At 40.6% G+C, this 17,976-nt stretch overlaps 1 protein-coding gene across 3 annotated transcripts in view; it reads left to right on the forward strand.

Annotated features, from left to right (window-relative positions):
• The window catches only part of LOC105689573 (protein FAM13B), a 29,043-nt gene that overhangs the window by 8,215 nt on the left and 2,852 nt on the right, over positions 1-17,976 (forward strand). For all 3 annotated transcript variants that reach the window (XM_012406696.4, XM_012406695.4, XM_048653684.1), the window contains exons 3-11: positions 279-434; positions 1,288-1,669; positions 1,786-2,029; positions 15,436-15,603; positions 15,906-16,047; positions 16,146-16,379; positions 16,691-16,894; positions 16,981-17,628; positions 17,718-17,965. In XM_012406696.4, coding sequence (XP_012262119.2) covers positions 312-434; positions 1,288-1,669; positions 1,786-2,029; positions 15,436-15,603; positions 15,906-16,047; positions 16,146-16,379; positions 16,691-16,894; positions 16,981-17,628; positions 17,718-17,965 — 2,393 coding nt within the window. In that variant the 5' untranslated portion in view covers positions 279-311. The remainder of the gene's footprint in view (positions 1-278; positions 435-1,287; positions 1,670-1,785; positions 2,030-15,435; positions 15,604-15,905; positions 16,048-16,145; positions 16,380-16,690; positions 16,895-16,980; positions 17,629-17,717; positions 17,966-17,976) is intronic.

Genomic DNA, 17,976 nt, shown 5'->3' on the forward strand with positions numbered 1-17,976 from the left:
GTCGGTATCTTTAAATATTTCACTCTATAATATATTCACACCGATCGGATCTGTACCGGTCCCGAAGAGCTCGGAAGACCGGAGAAAAAAGTCCAGTACAAGTGTTTCATTTTTATTCAACCTTCTTGCCGAGGTAATAACCACTTTTTTTTCCTTCGAAAGCTTACGCAGGGGTTCGAATTCAGTACGTGAGCTTGACGACGTTTGACACGTACCTGTTTTCATGAATTTCGTGTCCGTTCAGTTTACGGATTAGTTTATGAGAATTTGGTTTCCAGTGCGGCGGTGGGTCGCGGTGCCGGCGTAGTGGGATGAGACGACCCCAGCAGGATACTCATCATCATCACCACAACCATCACAACAACCACCACCACCACCATCATCATCATGGGTCATCAGCAAGCCCTACCCGTTCGCGCCAAGCCCACGACAAGGTCGGTCTGCGTTATAATTTCATCCGATCACCCGCGATTCCGATGACCAACGTAAATTCCATTAAAAGTGCACGAGTAGCTGTTCCGATTGGATGATTATCACGACGATCGCAATCAAACTTTATCGCTGGTGCGAATTAATTTCACGATTATTCGCACCGCGAGGTGAAACCGTTGCGGGGTTCAAAGCTACGAATTTTCGCCGTTTAATTTTTTGCGAAAATTTACGAAAAAAGCTCACAATTCATTCGGCCGGTATCGCGAAGCTGTAACTTCGTGGAAGTAACTATTACGAAGTGGTACTCTGAATTTATACGGACTCGTCATGTGTACCGCGAGGTTTCTATTTTTAGTAATTATTATTCCAGTTGATACTGGAATTAATCGAGTTGAAGTTTGTCAGGGCGTACCGCGTCCGTTGAACAGCGTGGCTTTTGTACCAACGAGAAGCCTTGTAAGAAAACGAAAAGAAATACACGCTTATAATGCGAACGGCATGTATTATGCATCGCGAGTAATTTTTATCTCGGAATAATTCGAAACCTTTTTTTTTTTGTCCCTCGACTCAAAATAAATACGCACCACCGCTTTGATCTCATCGCGATTCCAATTCCCCGTGGCTCCGGGCGATAAGCGTATATCCACGCGGTTTTATCATTAACTTTTCGACGATGAAACGAAATTAGCTTACACCCTCGCGTATAAGGTACGGTCCACGTATTATACGTCAACCTGCGATAATTAAAAAAGCTCTACTCGCGGCTTTTGCGGTATAACAGTCGCTTAACACCGCACAGCTGAAAACGAACGACGATAAAACACGTTTTTCATTTTCGTTTCGTTCCATTTTCAGGACGAATCTCGCCTTGCTAAGGTCAAGAGAGTCCTTGCGGTCTCCCTCCTCGGTAGATCGGGCGGTTCGAACCGCGTTTTCGGAGTACGTCTCGAGCTAATAGATCCGTACCAAGACACCGGCGTCCCTTTCGTCGTTCACAGACTGTGCAGTTACATCGAACTCAACGGTTTTCAAAGCTCCTCCGTCTTCCGATTGTCCGGAGGAAGTCCCCGGGTCGCCGAACGCTTGAGAGCCGCCTTCGAAAGACGGGGTGACGCCGACTTGGAAGGTGCCGGTTGTCCGCCGACAGCCGCCACTTTGCTCCGACAGTACTTGAAGGAGTTACCTCAGCCCGTCGTACCCTCAACTTTGGTCGGCAGTCTTCTCAACACCCATGCGCGTGAGTGTGAATTTTATTTCAGCTTTTCGGCGATCGCTCGGCCAGCATCCTAAATCTCTCTGGACCTTTTTCTGTTCCCTTGTTTTATTCCTCTTCGGGCGGCTACCGTACAACAGAAGAATACGTGAAGAATTACGAGAGTTGGATCAAATCTACGAAGGATCTTCTGTCGACGCTTCTTCCTTCCCATTACCGACTTCTGGGCTATTTGACGGTTTATTTGGGCCGTTACGAAGCTAAACATGGCCGTGGTGCGGGAGTATGCGGCGTCTTCGCCCCCGTCATTTTTCCACACGTTCCACCGGCTACAATCTTACTTCGCGATATCCTGGCCGCGGCGTCGGTTTTATTTCCTGATTGGTGAGTCACGTGTTGATCCTTGAAAAAAAAAAAAATTTCTAGGTCATGTAAGATCTGTTTGTATATTTCTTTCAGTACATATTTTATTCCAATCTTATTATATTTTCAAACTCCGGCGAGCATGCGAGCATGATACAAGTTTATTTCTCTTCGTGCTTTTCTTAGTAAATACAATCTACATGCATATGGGTAAAAACGTGTACTCCGATATTTTAAATGTTACGACACCGTGCTGTTCCATAAAACATGAATATTGTTCCTATACTAATATCGAAGATTACCGGTGAAACCTGCGTGCACTGGAACTCCGCTCAGCCTTGTCCAACGTCTTATTTGTTGTAAAGTTTTTCACGTATCGTGACCTTACCGAGTATAACAAATAGCGTAACTATAGTTTATTATTGACCGCATGACGGATGGGGTATCAATCCTGAAAAAAATGCCCCTAACAACTGGTGCACGACTAATTGTTGTTCCGTATAACTTCCGGTCTTCGAAGGACCAGCTGCGCGATTTAGTTGGAATCGCGATCGTGTTTCCGATCTGTTGTACGCATTTGTATATTTCTTTTTACTGCAAAAAATTTGCCTGCGTGGACCGCCAAACGAAGCATGACGAAGTGCTTTTTATCATCCTTCGTTTTTTTCGTCACGATATCTGCAGATTGCGAAACCGTAGGTTGATGGTTGATGGTTGACTAATGATTACTCGATCGATTGCATGAGTAAATGATTTTGGCTTTCAGATTTAGATTCCTGAGCTGATTATATGTGAGATTACCCTTGAGAAGCCAAAATAAAAATAGATTTTTGGGCCAAAAGTAAAGTGGTTTAAAAATTGATTGCATTACACTTTTCTGACGTATTTTGACCTCAGGAATTCGAATCTGAAAGAAAAATTGATCTATCTCTAAAATTGACCGAGTGATCGCCAATTTTCAGCTTTTTGGGGTGAAAAATAAAAAATTGATTTTTTAGTCTATCTTATTGTATTTTGAGCTCAGGAATCTGAATCCGAAAGAAAAATTGGTCTATATTAAAAAATGATCGAGTTATCCCCATTTTTTCGCATTTTTTTGCATAAATTTGAGGATATCTCGGAGGGAAAAAATCGTAGCTCAATTTGGACAACGGATTCGTGTTCCTGAGGTCAAAATACATAAAAAAAGTGCCATACGATCAATTTTAAAAAATAAAAATTTTTGGTCAAAATTTGAGATTTTTCCAAGGGGTACCCCTTACGATTTTTTCAAATTTTGGCCAAAAATTTTTATTTTTTAAAATTGATCGTATGGCACTTTTCTTATGTATTTTGACCTCAGGAACACGAATCCGAAAGCCAAATTGAGCTACGATTTTTTCCCTCCGAGATATCCTCAAATTTATGCAAAAAAATGCGAAAAAATGGGGATAACTCGGTCATTTTTGCAAATAGATCAATTTTTCTTTCGGATTCGGATTCCTGAGCTCAAATTACATCAAGATAGACTTTAAAATCAATTTTTTATTTTTGACCCCAAAAAGCTGAAAATTGGCGATAACTCGCTCATTTTTAGAGATAGATCAATTTTTCTTGCAGATTCGGATTCCTGAGGTCGAAATACGTCAGAAAAGCATATTAAACCCAACAAAAAGCAATGATTTATTTTTTGCTCAAAAATCAAATTTGTTTTTGGTTCTTCAAGAGTAATCTCACATATAATCAGCTCAGGAATCCAAATCTGAAATCCAAAATCATCTGCTCATGCAATCGATCGAGTAATCATAGGTGGAAAAAATTTTTCACTTGATATTTCGAGGTAGCCCACTCGTTTTTTGAATAAATAATTAATCAAGTGGGGTACTTCCAGCAACAAAATTGTTTTTTTTGGTCAAAAATCATAGGAAAGATCTAAAAATTGTCGATTGTGATTGTTTCTTACTCAACTTCAATTTTAAGTCAAAAAAAGAGCATGTCATTCTTTGATTTCATACATAGGACAATGATTTACGAGATCCGCGGTTCTATCGAATGGCACCAAACCTCCACCGCTGTTATATTTTTACTTTTCACTCTTCTCACTTCGCATGCATGACCTAAAATTAGCGAAAATGAAGGATTGCGATATTTGATTGTTTCTTCTCTCTTTTTTCATTCTCTCCTTTTCATCTATCTTTAATTTCGAGTCGTGGCTGACTTTTAAATGCCGAGGCACGCGCCTAATTTTGTAAAACTTGCCCCCGGGCCATTGTATACGATTGACGGGGTTATGAATAATCGAAGATTTATTCAAGCGATAAGTATACCTCGTACAGATTTAGAAAAATTAATGTTCATGACACTGCGGGCACTATAGGTGTAATATTATAGTAATGTCGAGGCTGTGAAATAATTGTGCAAATAAAAAGTGAGTCATATAGATGTGTAAATCTATTTAATCCTGTTCGAATCGAGACTTGTAACTTCAAGGTTTAATATTTGAAGAGGACCGACTTTAGATATCGTTGTATTTGAGTCGCCACGTACGATGTGTCGCGATTTTTTTATGTAGGAATTATCTGATTGGGATTTCGTAGAGAATTGTCAAACAATTTAACGACAATATATTGTTGTAATAAATAACGTTGTTACAAGCGTATGAAGGTAATGAAATCTGTCAGAATCAGGTGTGTACGAAATTTTGAAAAGATTTCATCGTATTTTAACAGGATGCGCGTCTCGCGTCTCTATATCTCCCGTCACATCCAGCAGATGATGCTTATTTCAATCCTATAGAGCTGAAATAAGCCGTGAAATTTCAAAATCTACTCTGATTCGTACTCATAACGTAAAATTATATTGTATCACATCCACCTGATTATTTAAACGGATCTATGTTAGTAGCTGCGCCTCCGCTTCGCCTTTCATTTTCACCATTAGACTAATTGTTATTTTAGCTGATGGGCATACGCGAGCGTTATATTCCGCTGTCCGCGTTCTGCAATCTCACTTGTACATATTCGCCACTTTTCATCGATTTTTACCCTTTCCTCCAGAGCCTCAAGGTACCACGTACTACATCATACGTATATACCTATCTGATCGAGTTTCTCGTTACTCGCAAGAGAGATAACAAATATGTACATTGCGATAGAACAAAAATTAAAGAAAAAAACTTAATTAATTCATTCGGTATAGTCAGTTTGACATTAGAGGAAGAAAAAAAAAAGAAACACCTCTCCATTTGCCCTGTAAATTTTTTCAAATGAAACTCATACCAATTATTCACGTTGGGTAGGAGATGGGTGATGTGAGGTATTTTTACGATATAATTAACGTTGCACGACGAATGTCAAGGAGATTAAATTAACAGTTATGTCACGAGGGTGCAGGGTATCTCTCGACGGGGAATCAATCGATCGATTTATACTGGTAAATCTATTTCCGCAATCGTCTATAAATATTCCATCATTATTCCGGTACATCTGAACGTACGAGCTGCAGTAATTTCACGTGTATCGAGAAAAGTGTGGTAAACTGTGGTCCGAACCGGTCGCGATGCCGAGGCGAATAATTTCGTCGAATCTAAATGAAGATGATATTACATAACATTTAGCGATTCATTTCTAAGCTTTGTGATTTATGTAAGTTTGTAGTATACACGTTCGACGTCAATGCCTGTTTCTCGAAGTGCTTGTAACTCGGGACTCTTTTCACGAATGCTCTTCTCGCGAATTATTCACCGTGCGATCGGCGTCGAATGAAAAAGTAAATAAAAAAAATTAAAAAAAAACAACAAAAAACGAATAAATGAATCAATGTACGAGTACGTGAGTATCTGCGATAAACATTGATAACCGTACGTAGAATGTAAGTTGAGGCAACGGCTCTCGTGTCCCGTTGCTAAAGCTGTATATAAAGAAAGTTTTAATTGGAGCCCCTTCTCACTTGAAGAATCTCGCATTCGGAGACATTCACCGAATGATACTCGAGCTTTTCTCACAATTTCTTATTATATTCTTTTCACCTCGCGGCAGTTTTCTTCCCGATGGAAAATTCTTTGTCATATTTCCTTTCATTTTATTCCTCTCCTTTTCTTTTTTGCCGATCCTCGCTCGCTCTCCGTAATCACGGTTTTCACGCGTTGAAACCCTTGTCCTGAAAACTCGTGAAATTAATAACTTCTCATCGACTTATTACCACGCTCGACAATAATTATGCAATATTACCGCGGTATTAGGCTTTCCGCATAAAATTACGATTAACCAACACCACGTTGTATATGATACGTTCATTATGCAGAATCCTTTGCGTGAATGTAGTTAAATTTTTATACCTACACTCTCTCTGCTATTTATAGTGTGTAGGTAGGTCAACAAACTGTCGGATCTTTGTTGGTTCCTTTTTTTTTTTTCGTCTCTCTTTTTCTTACCTTTCACGCTTACTCTTTCTGCATAAAATGAACAATTGCAGGATGATAAAACTCGTGGCAAAATTTTTTGAATCTTACGTAAGTACAGGTTCATATACATACATATATATATATATGTAGCGGATGTGCTTATTAATAATTTGCCAGAAATTTCTGACGTACCTATACGCGCAATTATTTCAGCGATAATTTTTCAAGAGGTTTCTCGTAATAAACTCATCACGATATCGACTGACGTCAGTGAGCAAAGAACTTCTCAAGTTGACTTGATAAATCATAGAAATTGGTATTCAAGGTATCGAGTCTTCGCCAGTCGACTCCATAATTTAAATGCACACTGTAACTGAATACAAGCGAAATGCATCGGACGCGCGTTGCATATAAGGACCTCGATTAAACGGAATATTCCTGCACCCGTGGAAAATCTTATTATTTATTTGTTCCGTCAATATTTTTAGACCACACAAGATTATTGACACGTGTCTTTAACGCCTCAATTCTCACCTCTGGATTACCTGAAGAAGTTTCCGTTGGCGGGTTCTATATAAAATTTCCATTGGCTTGAAATAGAATTCTTAAATTATAACACAGCAAACATTCGAACGATTCGTATCTATATAGCGAGCTCCCGTTACGAATTGGAATATCGCGACGATTGTATATAATTTTGAAAAAAAAAAGGAATTTTTCGGAACGAAAATCAATCCCACGGAAAGGCGCTGTTTGAAAAATTGTGAATTTTTAGTCTCAAAAAATACACTAGATCTCCAGGGTACGCGTACACCTGAGATCATTTTTACAAGAGAAAGTGACATCATGTGACTCGAAGACCTAATACGGCGTGTCGTACCACCGCACGTGATTTAAACGCTGTCTCTCGCTTGGATATTCGCTGAGAGAAGTCTAGAGAAAAAATAGTTTATTTTATCCAGGGTACGGAAGGTTATTGTCATTTTGCGCGAATAAATTTTCTTCAATTCCCGTCGGTGTATATATATTTTAGAAAACAGATATACACGCAGACGCTGCAGCGTCCTGCGAACGTTTAAATTTAGATCACATTTTGTTATACAAATTACGTAACGAGAATTTATAACCGTTATGAAGAAACAGATGGAGAGAAAACTGGAAAAAAAAAAAATCGTGCGGGGTTCGTATATCTGGAAGAAGCGAAAAAAAAACTTCAAACAGTTTTTTCATTTCATCGTTTCTCGCCAATCAATGTACCGTAGGGCCCATGAGCCCTGCACATTTCGTCGTACCCGATGCACACGTCAACTTTTGTCATCTTCAACGATCATTGTCCTGCTTAGCTCGGGCGTATCTATCATCACTGCGTTAAATCAACGTTTTAATTAGACCAGCCGACACATTATCTCGCGTCCTCTCAAACAAGACGTGGATCGGACGTACGGCGTTCCCGTTCGCATGCGTCATCGTCTAATGTCGTTCACCTCGTAAACAAAAGCTCAGCAGGACTGTGTTGACGATCCTCGTCTCCGTCGTCGTCGGCACCGTCATCGTCGTTACCGTCGCCAAAAACCGTCGCGCTCTCAGATCGACGTCTGGTTTGGGTCAAGATCGAGTGATCTTGAATATATCTATAATTACACAGCACAGCCTCCGATTCTTCGACCTCTCGCAGGTCGGTCGTCGTACGTGATTAGCGGAGGAATCAATTCCTTGACCAATGCGGCCGTGAATGCCGATCGCGTGTCAATCGGACATGATGAAAATGCAACAGAGGTATAGATCGTTTTCAAGTACGGTACAGAAGCACGACGACGTCGGTGCAACCGAAAACAATTCCGAGACAATTTTTCACCAACGAATAATCTACACCCCCAAGAGTTCTACTCACGAGCAGACCTTGAAACCCATTACGGTCGTTAAACAAGGGTATATATATATAGCTGTGAGAGTGAACGTTTTCCGCTGAAAGAATAGAGGAAATCTTGCTGAAAAGCGAGTCGTTTCATACGACGCCTTTCATCGAGCAGAAAAGAAAAGAAAAAAGAAAAGGGAAAAGGAGGAATTCCGCTTCGCTCCGGAACCGGCGTCATTTTCCGACCCGTACCTTCCGAACGACGACGCTGTTGCTAACCGAGGTGTAGAATTCAACGCGAAAATCGAACGCACGCCTGCAGAAATTCGATACCCGAGAGCGTCGACGGTGAAATAAGGTTCCCGTTCGTCGCACGCTTCACCCCGCGCGGTGTTATTTAGAAATACCCTGAATCTTTTGTATCCGTTCCCTCGAACAAAAAAATCTCCTCGTTTTTTACACAACGATAGCGTTACTCGGTATTATCTCTGACGGTCGCTTATCTCAAACCGTCAAATGCGTCTAATTAGTTTACGTTCATATAATTCAGGTGTACGTGTCGTTCTTGAGCTATAGTAAAATTTAGATTTTTATCATTCGCAGAGAATAGGTGGATCGGGGAATTAGATTTAACTTCCGTTGTTTTTCAAGTTAAGTAAAAAAAAAAGAAAAATCCGCAGACACCCCTGCGAGGAGGAGCCATCCAAGTGTCGACGTATCCCGCGAGAAATCGTCTACTTTTCTCATTACGTGTTTATGCAGTAATTTAAAAATCTTTTTACACAACGCTTTGATTCGTGTCATTGACAGGTTTCATTGCAGTGCGATACGTCAACTTGGTTCAAGTTACGTCAGGTCAGGTTATCAGGCACGTGGTTCAACCGTAGATGTGTCGAAGCCATGGCACTGATGGGATATAACGTGGATCACGAGTTCCGTACAGTTATTAGTAAACTCTACGAATCATGTGACCGTCTTCGAAGCATTGTTCGTACACGCGCCATTCGATCGCGAGGCGTACACCTCGCTTCGTTCGAGGAAGAAAATTCTCAAACGGTAACGTAATATTCGATTTAAAACAATCGTTATTAATAGGAACTGATGTACGTACACGTTTCGTATTATACGCTATGCAAACGCCGCGGTACGCATTTGCCCGAGGTATGTTGTTACAATATACAATTATTGTAAGTGGTATAAACTGTCGCAAGTTCGTTTGCTCTTTTTTTTTTTTCCAATTAACAATGGTGCTTTTCTCGGTTCTAATTATAACCGGTTTCTATTAGCGGCTGAAATTCCGCGTTCGATCAGCCCCGCGCGATTCCGTAGAGCTTCGTGGTTATAGCCAACCCCCACGGGGGGTAGCGTAATCGCATGCAATTCCGATTGATTATTCAGTTCTATTTTTGGCTGCACGAATTTTCTGAGGTAGAAATACTCGCGATTTACATTTCACGCGAGCCTCGTATAAAGCTCTGATCGGCCGATCGTAAGGCAGGTGAATGTACACGGAGTTCATAAAAAACGGTGCACGGAATTATTATCGCACTCGATTTTCAACGAGTTAACATTATCATTCTTGTCTTCATAAATTTTCGCAATTTCATGCTGCGAATTACAAATACCGCAATTAGCGTTAACATATATGTGTAACCGCGGTATATTTTCTTCTTTTTTTGTCACGTCTGAATTATTATATAAATATATATGCAGCAATGCGAATGATGAAATTCTCCGCATACTCTGACACACGTCTCCAACTGTTTTCGCCATTTTTCTTTTTCTTTGCCTCCTTCTTTTCTCATTTGACTTCAAATTTGGGCTCGTAATCAGCTTAAGGATGTGGAGGTCGCAGTCGATGGCGTTGCAGGTAATATAATACAATCGGATCGCATTTTCGATCTCTTTTAACGCGACATCGATTATGGTATATTTTTCTGACTTATATTATCGAGCGAGCTGAATAAAGCTTTCTGGCGGTCGTACGGAGTGGTACTACCGTTTACTACCGTTGCCATTATATTTTCACAATCTTTTCAACCGATAATTACGATTCTAACTTTGTATGCGTACGTGCACCCACACGCTCAAATTACATATAAGTGTAACCATCTAAAGTTGTTATTGCGTTTGACATTAATTGCACTGTTTTTCAGGGTGAGAAAGAAGAAGAATTTATTTATACGAGTAATCAAATGACATAGAAAAAAAATCTCCCGGATGAATTTTATCGCCATTACATCTCTCCGGACGGTCTGAACAAATAAATCGTGATTTTCAACAAACGCGGAGTAATAATTTTTTTCGTTTGCCGTTTTATCTCCGTAGAGAATTTTAACCACCTGCGAAGAGCGGAGACTATTTTGAAAGAAAAAGAAAAAGAGGGGAAACTAGTTTTCCGGGACGGAGAGCGCAGATCGCGGTTGGCTCGCAGTGATTCATCTTCTCGATTTCATCGGGAACATTCACATAATTAATATGCGTTGAAGTGTATCGAGTTGACTCTATAAACTTCGATATACAGATAGGGCGGTCTGTTATTTGATATTTCACGCTTTTCATTCATTAAAACAACGCAAGTTGATCAGTTTATTTCGTCGTTATTCTAAATTGAATTTTCGCGTTGCGAGAGTACGAGGGAACAAAAATTCTTGAGTAGCGAATCCTTAAGAGAGAAAATGTCAAAGTGATGACGACGAATCCTTCAGGTATCGATAGCGTTTTAAAAAAAAAAAAAAAACCCACCAATGTCGGTGAAATATAAAGGCCAGGAAACTCGAGATTATTGATTATTCTCACGCACTTATGCCACCTCCCACTTTTATGTGTATGAGAAAAAAAGTAAAAATCAAAATTCACGATTTGAACAATGCAAGCACTTACTACCGACACTTTTATTTTCCAAACATAGCTTCGAGGTCGCTATAAAACTTCTTTTTTAGCCTTAGAAAAAAAAAAATTGCTGACCTCCCAAGGTCGTTCCGGTGAATCCTCGACCAAGAAAAATGATCTTGAAATATTTCAAGTACGAACCATTACGCGCGCTACATGCGAGTCTGGAATTTCGCTACCGCACCGTTAGGAAAAGTGACGGCCAAATTGCGCTTTTTTTCGGGTTGCAATGATTACAAGTGCCAAATTTTCATGTGCACCCGTGCGAGATGTAGAGTAAGCCTATGTATGACCACCTGCCGGTCCGCGGGTATTTTTGTCAAATTTATTTTCAACCTTTCGAACTACGCAGTGTGTCTAGGTTTCGCGCGGTACGTTGGAACGGTCGTGTTGTAATCCTGGCGATCACCCAGATATTAATATTTGCTCTATACAATCACAACCTGATTTGGCAAAGTTCAACGTTACAGAATCACCTCCGCATCTGTAGTTGAGCTTAATCGTTATTGCTCTACCACCCATGACAGAATCTTCTACAATCATCATTTTTTCCTGTAACCCCTTGAATTTTAATCTCGTGAAAATTTGATCTACGATTTCATCCGATAGAGAACTACAGATTGCATCGTAGTGTTGATTATCTACTACATGACTCGCTGAATTCGATTACGATTATCATCAAAAATCCCATTATCTAGGAGTTTTTCCAATTATATTCTAAAATCTAGCGAAATCTATTCGATAATGTTATCTTCGGGCGCGTGAAAGGTGACTAAATCAATCGATGTTGGTTTTTCCGGCCTCCGTGGATCGCTTTCAGTTTTCACCTATTATCTTTTTTTCGAGTGCAAACAAAAATTTTTGGCTCGCATCGCGGACCAGCAGACGTCTGGAAACTGCGGACCGGTGACGTTTATGTCTACGTATAAGTATGCGAACTACCGTAACATCCCTCCACGTGCGCGAACGGGTTAAAAATATTTCCGAGGCTAACAAGTAAGAAGTAATCTAGTCCCGTGAAATTTTTGGGGAAAGAATAGAAAAATATTGGCGATCCGGTTCCTCGTATGCTCTCGAACCACCGTTCGGCCACATATCCCGCGCCTTTCGTAGTTACACGGCGAGCGAGTGGAGAAACACATTTTGCATTTCTACGGGCTACACTTCTGCCACTAGGTCACGGCTTTCATTCACATAATATCCACCGCGTCCGCGGTGTCGGTGTCCCTCATTTTAGTATCCGACTTCGAATGGAATATTCCTATAGTTCTAGCAGTGGAAGAATACCGCAATGTACGTACATACAGGGACGCCACGCATACGTGATCGTATAACGCTCATTACGGATGCTCGAATTAATTACTCAATGCCCATCCATCACTGCATCGCGGCGCTATAAATATCACGTCCGTGCATCGATTCATCATTCATTTATAATCGCTGTAATTCGAGAGATGAAGAATAAAGGAAGAAAAAAATGCTGATTAAAAAAAAAAATTAAGAGAAAAATAAAAAAAAAACTTTGTTGAAAAAGCCTGCAGCGTGTATAAGTTGATTTGCCGAGCGACGTACACATAATTCGTTTATACACTTCACTCGATTACAGTCCGAAGCAATTACGTTTTTAACCGAAGCCCCGCGTTATGAAGTGTGTTCCGCAAAACGACCGAGCTGCTGTTGGTTTTGCTTTTTTTTTTTCTTTTTTTTTCTCCCGTACCATGCATGCGAATTTGTTGTGCGTTTTATTCGATAGACGGGCCAAAGTTTGACTTCGGTTGGTCTCGCTAATTGAATCTCGCGAAAATAAATGCCGATTAATTTTTACCCCCGATGCAAACGTCCGAGCTTCGATCGTTCGTCGAAATTGCATGCGTTGATAGCTGCAAGCTCAATTAATTAACGCAGGAAGTACTGTTTCATCAGATGAAGCGCGATGCGAAGAATTTATCATCTCTCGATGCAGACTACGGTGCATCGAAATCGATTGGATAACGATGCGTCTGGGTCAATGTATATTTTCTTCGTAGAAACACGCGACGCTTACGTATGCACATACCGCGCTACCTGTACCCAAGGGAATCGGCAGCTGGTGTTCCTCCCGCGGGAGTATAAAAAGCAAAAGAAATCAGATTTCACGACGATGCTACGTCTCCTCTGATTTTTTTCTTCGTTGCATTTCTTATCCGCAGCAGAGTTGCAGTCGAATCAATGACAGTTACGAGCCGTGTCACGAAAGCTTTGCTGAATAACGCCCCGTAATTAGCCTTGAGTGTAACTGATATCGACCCATTGACCATCGTTGCTAGGACTTCACGTGTGGTTACGTCCACGTCAAAAGTCCGACAAACTGCACTGTTACGTGCGGAGCATTCCTTCGACGAAAAATAGACGAAGAGAAATGGATAACGAAAAATGTCTTTTTTTTTTTTGTTTTTGTTCCGAAGGAAAATTTTTGGTGAAAGCGAAAGTTTGAGAAGTTCGAATGAATTTCGCAGACACACATTATTGTATTTTCGGTCGAAGACGTGCACGTGACGTTTTGTTTTGTCGTCGATTAGCCTGATTTTCAGTGATGTACGGAGAGACAAACCTCCTACGTGACCCAAACTCGCCTGACCGTCGTTCGTCGAACGCGTCGAATACCATTTTACATCCGCGGCCGACGATGAGTCGTCGAAAAAAGACTTTGACTCTATTTTTATTTATTTTTTTCTCGTTCAATTTTTCAAATGAAAACTATCAGCTCGTGCGCAAATCTGACGTAGAACGTATGGAGAAGAGGTGTGTCTACCGATACGTACGCGTCGTCGTTGGTGACGGAGCCTATCGAAAAATGAATTTTCAAGAACAATAGTCACGGAAACCATTGACCCGAGACAATTCTCTTGAAACGCCAATGAAGCAGCTGGTTCAATTTCCAGATTCTACTTCCGAAATTACAGATAAATAATAATAAAGAAGAGAAAAAAATCGCAAACGTTGGCGCGGCCATTTTGGCGAACGTAGAGTCAGGGGTTCTTGCATCGCGTAGCTGTTATAGATTTAATTCTATCGCATAATTCTTGCGATACATCATACGCGTATGTGTCTCTATTCCGCACATACGTTTATCATACATGTAACGTCGTATGTGGCCGATGATGGGAGCGTTCCTCTGCCTACCACCACCGGGAACGTGGTACGAATATAGACTTAGGTCGACTGGTTTGCCGGCACAGTTTGTCCCCGGCATTCGTTCGTATCGTTCGAAAGTACTCCATACATCCGGGCCCGATTATTATACATGTGTGCAAAGATATCGTACGGACGTATATCATGTGCTAACACAGGCGTCTGTGAGAAAACGATAGTAAAAAGTGATAAATATTTATCAAGAACTGTTCACTTTTTGTCGAATCGATAAATTGATAGGAATTTAATTATCGAGTAATTTCCCCGCGAAAAATTCGAACGTCATCGTAACAATTAATCGTCACCGTAGAAGCGGTCAGTGTACCGCGGTTGGATTATATATTATTAATTAAGTGCAACATAAATGTTTTTTAGAATTGTTGAAAGATTTGTTTTTACACCGGTACTTCAGTACTGGAACAGAAAGCTGGTATTTGTTATTACATGAATTCGTTTGGATAATACGAGCGTAACATACCAAATTTGAATCACGTATGTATTTCTGTAATATCGTAGCTCTAGAGATTTTCATTATTATTTATTCAATTTATCCAAGGATGATAATGCCGTATTGCACTCATGGTCCGAACCTTCGAGGGAATTATAGTTTCACCATGCAACCAAATTCGTTGTCGCGGAATAATTCGCATATTATATATTATTATATTATGACGTGTGTAATAATTTTCAACAGGAAATGCACACGGTTTTTTTTAACAACAATATATGTTGTAACTCTCCCAGTGTCGCATGAAAATTAGATTTTCATTTTCATACCTGTGTTTCCAATTACACGAGAAATATTATTCGAAAAAATCTGCATGATAGGGTTTGGGGACGAAGAATGAAGAATATAAGATAATTGTATCATATGCCTCATCAATTACGATGGGAGTCGTAAATATATATTGAACTGTATTAGATCGAAATTGATTCATTCCTCGCACTCATTTTGGCGGTACTCCGTAATTAAGTACAATACGAAATCGTGGTTTAGTTAACTTTGTACATCACCTCATCAAGATTTTTTTTTTTTGATTTTTGCGAACTCGTTTTCTGCAATTTTCAATGTCCAACTCTCATCGACATTAAGAGCCGCCGATCTAAGGTTGTACATTTTTGTTGCAGTACAAGAGATACAACGGTTAACGGTGTAATTCCAAACGATTGCAGGGCCTGTAAAGGTTCGAAAGACAATCTCAAAGAATCCGAAACTTCGACATTGCTGAGTGCACTGAAGCCACGCAAGCGTAAGGAGCGACGGGAATCCTGCTGTCAGGAACGAAAATTAGTTAGGTAACCGATAAATTAATGCTAAAGACTCCGCGGATGTTCGCGGTTTATGATTATGCCTTTTGACGTTAGATTATTCTATTGTTATCAAATTATCATGGGCAGTTTTAATTAAACTAAATATACTCCTCGTCAATTATCACGCGACGGACCATATATGCGTAGTAATTACGACATTCATATTCGTCGATTGTACCACGCGTAATTGTGCATGGAAAAATTCACGATGAGAAAATATCTGTGTCTTTTTTTCGAATACTTCGGTTAATTATATTGAATTTTTATAAATATGCAACAATTTGCAGAAGTAACAGCGAAGAGCAGATATTAGAACCGATTCGGAAGTCTGCAGATTCCATCCGGCGCGTCAGTAGCCACGAAGATTTCAATAGCGCAAACCACCCTACAGCAACTGCTAAAGTCGGTCAAGAAATGGGCCATGGAGTGGTGAGTTCAATGATTTTGATACCCTTTTTCCTCCAACGTACACAGCTTTTCACATTCTAACATTTTTCAAAATTTGTACAATGAAATCGTTTCTCCAGCGATGTGCAAGCCTCCCTCTTCACGAGAGAACAAATATTTCGCCGGTCTTTCACAAGCCGTCTCCACTTCCCTCGCCGTGCGACGTGGTTCTCGCAGCTGAAAGATTTGAATGCGACGCCGAGCGTCTCAGGAGGACCGAACGTTTCAGCAGAAGTGTAACACCGAGAGGACGAAGACAAGCTCGCAGAAGGAGGGTTCACATTGAAAAAGATGGCGACCAGGGATCCAGCAAGGTAAAAAATATTCATCGTCGGCCATTTCGATTTCAAGGAATTTTTAGGGGATGAAAAAGAATCCATTATCGTCGTTCCATATCTCCAGAGCTCAGACGGGCAATTCGCATGAGCGGTATACTCCGCGAATATATGCTTCAGAGAAGTTATTGATCGGAAGCACGGAATGCGCTTTTTAGAATTGATCCTACCGAAGTTTAACCCCGTGATATAAGTTTGCATAAAATTGTTTGAATCAAAATATGATGAATAATGAATACCGGCTCTTCGTCAGGCAATTTGTTTGTAAATTTTCCATTCAACTATTTAAGGAGAACGAAGAGGAATCAGAAAACATGTACGCGGCGTCCAATCATGCAAATAATCGCAACGGTGCCGGTGGACAAAGTTTTTTGGAGATGCTCAGCAGTGGACCCAGCAGATCTCCGTCACCAGCGAGACCTCCGACCGTAGAACACGACGACGGAATCAATCCAAGTTTGACAAATTGGGGATTTCCACATCGTCAAGCTGCTGTTAGTATCCTATAATACAATCCACTGTAAAACGAATCCGGCAAAGAACGTCATAATCCATAAATTATCATCAATTTCGATTCCAGGATGATGAGGCGAGTGCACGGGTCGAGGCCATGTTGTCTCCTCGTAATTCGTTGGTTGTACCACGTCGGTTTTATTCCGAAACCGAAGTACAACCAAGTGTTCCAATTACAACTGAACGGGGTCTTAAAACTTTGACGAAGCATATTAACGGACTGAAAAAAAAGATAAAGATGTACGAGGAGGAGTTTGAAGAGAATTTTGGATACCGTCCCAGTCATTCCGACAAAATGAGCAACCGTGACATAAAACGATTGTGCTCAGAATTGAATAAGCTGAGAAAGGAACATAAGCTACTTAAAGAAGATCCCATCGGCGCTCTCTTAGCAAATGTTAACAATAAATCAACTAGCCCTGGGAATAGAATAAACAACAATAACAGCGAAAAATCAAGGACGACTTTGATGGAAGAAATGGTAATAGAAGTCGAACGAAAATTGAGCGATAAAAGGTTGAAATACGATAGATCTGACGATATGGACGACCTCACTCACGAACAACTTATGGATGAAAAAACTGCTGTGCAAAAAGCACTTCTGCACATCGAAGGTACCTTCGGGAGGCCTGTTTCTAAGGAAGATAGAGCAGTGGTCAGACCGCTTTACGATCGTTACAGAACACTCAAAAGATTGCTGATCAGAGCAGGACCGGTGAGTGAAATATACAATTTTGTTTATAACTTCTTTTATAAAACTGATATTAACAGTGTAGATCATTTTTGTATTTTTTTTCTTTACAGCATAAGAACAAAGATAGTGTATCGGAATTGGCAACCATTTTGGAGCATGAAGCGATGGATTTTACATCATCGTCTTTGCCGAGCAATGCTGCTGACGGCGAGAGACGTGCTAGTGAGCCAGACATGTCGCATCGAGGAATCTTGGACTGCATTGAAAATGTGGATCAACTTCCAACCGACAGTGACAGTCAGCACAGTAGCAGTGAGGGTAGTCGAGGTGGTGCGGAGAGCCTTCACGCTCTTCCTCAGTGAGTATAGT

The sequence above is a fragment of the Athalia rosae genome, chromosome 4, assembly GCF_917208135.1.
Source record: "Athalia rosae chromosome 4, iyAthRosa1.1, whole genome shotgun sequence".
Classification (NCBI taxonomy): Eukaryota; Metazoa; Arthropoda; class Insecta; order Hymenoptera; family Athaliidae; genus Athalia; species Athalia rosae.